The sequence below is a fragment of the Chaetodon trifascialis genome, chromosome 3, assembly GCF_039877785.1.
Source record: "Chaetodon trifascialis isolate fChaTrf1 chromosome 3, fChaTrf1.hap1, whole genome shotgun sequence".
Classification (NCBI taxonomy): domain Eukaryota; kingdom Metazoa; phylum Chordata; class Actinopteri; order Chaetodontiformes; family Chaetodontidae; genus Chaetodon; species Chaetodon trifascialis.
The window spans coordinates 15320469-15326112 of NC_092058.1; the positions used below are offsets into that span (position 1 = coordinate 15320469).

Consider the following 5644-nt stretch of genomic DNA (forward strand, 5'->3'; position numbering starts at 1 on the left):
CATAATTTTACTGAAGTAATGTTGCAGGACTTTGACTTGTAGTGGAGTCCTTCCCTCGAGTGGTTTACTTAAGTAAAGGATCTGAATACTTCTTCCAGCACTGCCTCCTGCAGAAAATGTGTTATCCCTTCAATCCCATGTAGTATTCCAGCAGGTGAGAGCTTCTCCTTCGGCCCTCACTGCAGTCATGGATGTGCTATGTCTCCCTTCTTGTGCACGTTCAGGTGCTCAAGCCCTCCCGTCCAGAAGCGGCGCTGTTTGGATCGAGCACCGCGGCTCATGCGGGATCTTCGTCGTCCGGCACTGGCTTAGCTCCAGCAAGGCGTCCATTGAAAGTCGGAAGTTGAGTTTTGATAGTTAGTGAAACTTGACAAAATGGCAGAAGACAACAGTTACGAGTCAATGCTCTGCGTGAAGCCAGAGGTCCATGTTTACAAGATCCCGCCGCGCGCTTCTAACCGGGGATATCGGTAAGATGACGTCAGAGAGAAGTACCGCTAGCGGCTAACCGACGGCTCGGCCACCAAGTTAGTTTAACGCAAAGACATCCATTATCGGACAGTTAGATAGCATGTGTGGATGTCACTTTTCTTCGTTTCCCTGCTAATTTCCACATTAGCTGACGTTTGCAGCTCACACCGCCTGTTAACTCTTGACGGGTCGATTAAAAGACCTTCGCTAGCTGATACACACGCTTCTGACTCTATGCTGAAACAACGCTGGCCCTATTTCGAAATACAAATTTGCTCCCAGAAATCAGACATCATCCTGACGTTGTCACCAAACATTTCTTTACCCGTGGCTCACACCTGTTGTCATTTCAGATGGAAATTTCGTTGTGAGAGACATGAGAAATGGTGACATATCTGATAAGTCTGGCACTATAGAAATGTCAGGGTTGTTGTTTGTCCGAAAATGGATGTAGGGGTTTAGAATTGACACTAGCCGTTTACCAAGTGTCGACAAAGAGTTAGCGCATCGGAGCTTTCTTCATGTCTAATTCAACAAGAAATGCACTAACTGTAACTCAAAGTCCACTTGATAGATTTTTTTTAAATTTTGACCTGTATCTCACGGGCTTCCTCCACAGATCCGAGTTTCACAGAGATGCGGTTGAGAGCTCCGGAGAAAGTTGACCTTTTGTTTTTTCTTCTTCTTCTTCTTCTTCTTGTCATGTTTTGTTAGCTAAGAGAGAAACTCTACAATATTTTTGTTTAACGTTATAGAAATATATTGGCATTTTTAGTCTGCTCCAGAGTTAAGATTTCTTTTTTATTTTAATATTTTATTTACTATTTTAATTCTAATGTTGAGGTCTGTGAAGCTTTGTTTCAGCTCAGGGCTTCATAAGGGATCCACGGGCGTCATGTCAAAGTCATATAATGATGAGTTTAGTCTGCTGTAAATTCCAATGAAAGAGCCAATATATGCTTTAAAATCATGCACAATATATTGTTTCCCGAAGCTGTTTTGGCTGCTCAGTACGGGATTGTGATGTTGGCAGCAGAACAAAAGAGATCACTCTTTACACAAGTGTCTCATTTTAGTCTTCCTGAAAACTCTTAATTTCACTTCCTCCTGCTGTGAACGGCCTGCAGCTGCCTGTTGAAAAACAGTGCTCAAGTCAGCCGTTCCAGTGAATGTGGATTAGACAAACTGCTTTTCAGCTGTGTGCTTCCTGTTTTTCTAGAGCTGCTGACTGGAAGCTGGATGAGCCTGCATGGAGCGGGAGGATGAAAATCACCGCCAAAGGCAAGATGGCCTTCATTAAGTTAGAGGATAAAAACACAGGTATGAAACACAGATATGTTTTTCAGAGTACATAATTCACCACATGAATTCATTGTATGCTTCTAGCTCATGTTGCCAAGACAGATCCAACCTGCACGTGTTATTCAGGTTGTGCCTATAAGTAATTTCTCTTCAAATAAGACAGCAGTGCCAATAAATGTATTTAACACAATGTTGGATGATGACAAGCGCACAGAAAAAACAATGGCCAAATGCTCAAAACTCAAGAAGAAGTGTGGGAGAAAACACACAGTATGCAACAGATTTACATTACAGTTGTCATCAGTTCTGCAGTTCCAGTCTCATCCATGTCAGTGTGATCAAAGCGCCTGCTTCCGTCTACTTCAACCAACGTTTTTGCTTGATTACTTCCAGCACAGAAAATAAGCCCAAGGCACTGTTTTGGTGTTTGGTTTGCTCTTTGCAGGAGAGCTGTTTGCTCAAGCTCCGGTCGAGCAGTATCCAGGGTGTGTAGTTGAAGCGGTCACAGACTCCAGCAGGTATTTTGTGATCCGGATAGAGGATGGAAACGGTGAGACGCTTTCATCAGAGACTCTGTTTTCACTTGAAAACCTTTTTGAAATAAGAGACACTGAGGATAAAGGAAAGGAGGCAGATATACTGTACAAAAGAAATCTCAGATATGACATCACATTTAGATAAAAATATATCAGAAACAAAGGGATTTATTTACTTTTTTCCACATATTGGTGTCATGTATTGCTGCTAAAGACAAACCCACTTTTATATTTTTTTTTAGGATAAAACTTACATTTCCCTTACTGTATGTATGAATGTTTCGTGTTTTATGTGATGCAAAGGGAACCCTAATGTGTTTTTGTCTTAAAATTGCTTTTATAAAGGACGTCATGCTTTTATCGGGCTGGGTTTTGCTGATCGTGGAGACTCATTTGACTTCAACGTAGCTTTACAAGATCATTTTAAGTAAGTTGGCTTCACTTCCCTTCCTCTCTCTGGATGATAACCGCGAAGACAGCATGTTTCTTACTGGAAATGATGTACCATTGTCCGACATGTCAGTCTAATGATGAATCCCATCTTACCAAAAAACACTTAATAGCTTTTATCAAATTCTACATTATTTGAGTTTGTAAACTCCAACTTGTCTGGTTGGCAGAGGCTACAACTGCAAGGCGGTGATTCTACTTAGATCGAGTTTGTTGTGACACTTTGAAAGTAGTAATAACTTTGCAAAGATGTTGAATCGTGAACGGCAGTTAAGTTTGATGTTGTCTGATAATTGTCATGCTTTCAATCTCTACTTCTAAAGGTGGGTGAAGCAAGAAGGTGAGCTCGCAAAAATGGAAGCTTCTGAAAGCGCAGCGCCCAAACTGGACCTCAGCTTTAAAGAGGGACAGACCATCAAGATCAGCATTGGGGTGAGCATTTCGCCCCAGCGTGACAGATGTGTGTGTGATGTGAATAATGAGCAGAGAATTGAGGAGAGTAACTAATAAAGACATTCACAAACTGTCATCAATCTGTCACAGAACATCAAGAAGAAGGAAGCTGGTGGGGCCAAAGCACGGCCAATGGGTGGGGGTCTCCTCCCACCCCCACCGGGTGCAAAGGCTGGAGGTTTATTACCACCTCCTGGGGGACAGCAGACAGTCTCAGCTGTCCAGACTAATGCTGGTAATCACTGTGCTCTTGTATCAACTCACATTTTAAAAAACATCTTCACGTGTTTATACAGTATTTGTGCTTTCCATAATTGTTTTTTTCTCCAAATCCAGCCCCTCTTCTAGACTTTGGGTCCCCCGTCCCTGCAGCCCAACCGAGCTCCGACATGTGGGGAGATTTCACATCTGCAGGCTCCAAGTAAGTTGTCTTCAGAAAGCGTCTCCTGCAGTCTTGTCTGTGTAGACATCCATCTCATCCATCTGCCATATATCTGTGTTCATTATTTTGTTTTATTTATTTCTTTGGTAACTCTACCACTCTCCGTCATTGCTCTCGTCTTCCACCCCCTCTCCTCCACAGCTCCAGTAAAGATGCTGTCAAATCAGGATGGGTGCAGTTTAGTTGAGTGGTGAGAAAACCTTGCACACACTCAGGTTCCACACATTCCACGGACGGGACGATTGTGGCAAAAAGAAACTGAAAGTGAGGAACTGTTAGTAAAGGTGACGGGCCGGCTCATTCACTGCACCTGTTCTGTAAAGCGTCTGTTCAGATAAACCATAGCCCGCAGACCAACACACTCTGGAGGATTAAACAGTACAATGTACATATTTTTTGCAATCATAGTCTTTTTTTTCTCCACACTCAGCTATGCAGTGAGAGACTTCCTTTCCTTTTCACTGTTCAGAAATCAGATTTGATTTTGTCCCTCTGTTCCTCATCTTTACAGCATCATGCTCCATCATACAGTTATCTCATTACGCCACTCATCTCAAGATTGTACGTACCATTTGGGAAAGTTAAATGGTTTGCCTATTGAAGTGTCTGTGTTTTCTTTAGCTGAATACCAGCATGTGTGTGTTTTCTGGTATTTTTTAGGAGATCCTGTAAAGCTATATTGACTTTAGATGATTAGTTTTACATTAAAGCTCTTAAGCCTTCGTGAGAAACCCCAGATTTTTAAAATCACAGCGTTGGGGGAAGATAAAGTCAGGATTGCCGTTTTGTCTGTCGCTCAGAGTTTGAACGTGCTTTGTTGGTATGTTGATGTTTGTCTCTGTATACGCTCCTCGTACGTCTCTGCCTCGTGTGTTGATCCTTTTTAAAATGTGCCTTTTACCAAACTGAAATTTCTTCTATCCTGTTGCTAATTTGCATTGAGTATTTGATTAAGTGCCTTTCAGAAAAAGATGTAAAATGTATAAATGTATGTCTTCTTGTAAATAAACAGTATATTTCATTGGCTCTTATTGTTTTTAACTGCTCTGCTCGTGAGATTGGAGAGGTGGTTTTACCGCCGCAGTTTGCTCTCACACATCAGAGAATTCACAGTCATTACAGAAAGTTGTTCATAACACACGGAGAGCATGAGGTTGCCAGTTACCTCCTCCTCAATGTAGTCAGTGACATAATCTCAAGGGATTGTTTTTAATATCCACACATCGCCACTCATTTATTTTCAACCAGTGCAATAACTTTTTTTGTTCTGAGGTTGGTCATGTCTTTTTGTCTACTTTCCATCATTTCCAAGTTTCAAAACACCAAAACGAATTTTGGTCAAAGGGCATCTAAATGTTCAGGTTTTACTGATGTATTGAACAGTAATTCCAAGTCTTCAATAGTAACACAGGCATTTAAAGGGTTTATGATTCTTCTGACTGTTTTGATTGTGACTGCTTTTCTCTCTGGGTTCAACCATTTAATGGAGAAAATAATCAGCAGATTACTCCACAGATAATTGAAAAATAATTTAAATAATCATTATTTGCATTCTAATACAAAATGGTCTAAAATGAGCTCCACCTCAACAACTGTAACAGTAAAATCCTGCTTGTACATCAATACAACAGTCTGATGATATGATAGATGATAGTGCAACAATCACTACTTCTAATACTTACATACTGTTACTGAATTAATATTTTCAATGCAGGACTTTTATGTGTAATGGAGTATTTTTACATTGTGTTAGCACTTAAGGATCTAAATCCTTCCTTTACCACTGGGTGCATATTACTACTACAGGGATTCTGAGATTAAATCGTAACTATTGTTTGTTATTTGGAGGCGATATTCTCAATTATCTGTACATAAAAACACATTTACTGCTGTATTTCACTCGGACAGACATGAGCTGAGCACACAGCATGATGGCAGCAGACCATCGTGCATACAGACGGAGCTGTGGGTGAACTGGAAGTCCCTCCCC

At 41.1% G+C, this 5644-nt stretch overlaps 1 protein-coding gene across 1 annotated transcript; it reads left to right on the forward strand.

Moving 5' to 3' along the window:
* The first annotated feature begins 245 nt into the window (after positions 1–245).
* On the forward strand, positions 246–4680 carry necap2 (NECAP endocytosis associated 2). Its single transcript, XM_070959288.1, has 8 exons — positions 246–470; positions 1691–1791; positions 2219–2323; positions 2655–2736; positions 3083–3191; positions 3303–3447; positions 3549–3633; positions 3796–4680. The coding sequence occupies exons 1-8, from the start codon at positions 376–378 to the stop codon at positions 3839–3841; spliced, it is 768 nt and encodes a 255-aa protein (XP_070815389.1). The 5' UTR covers positions 246–375; the 3' UTR covers positions 3842–4680.
* The last annotated feature ends 964 nt before the right edge of the window (positions 4681–5644 follow it).

What these genes read in the sequence shown, in the direction of transcription:
- necap2 (XM_070959288.1), top strand. Translation starts at nt 376, where the DNA reads ATGGCAGAAGACAACAGTTACGAGTCAATGCTCTGCGTGAAGCCAGAG. An exon ending in CCATCAAGATCAGCATTGGG is followed by an intron (nt 3,192 to 3,302) that starts GTGAGCATTTCG and finishes AATCTGTCACAG; the next exon opens with AACATCAAGAAGAAGGAAGC. An exon ending in TTCACATCTGCAGGCTCCAA is followed by an intron (nt 3,634 to 3,795) that starts GTAAGTTGTCTT and finishes TCTCCTCCACAG; the next exon opens with CTCCAGTAAAGATGCTGTCA.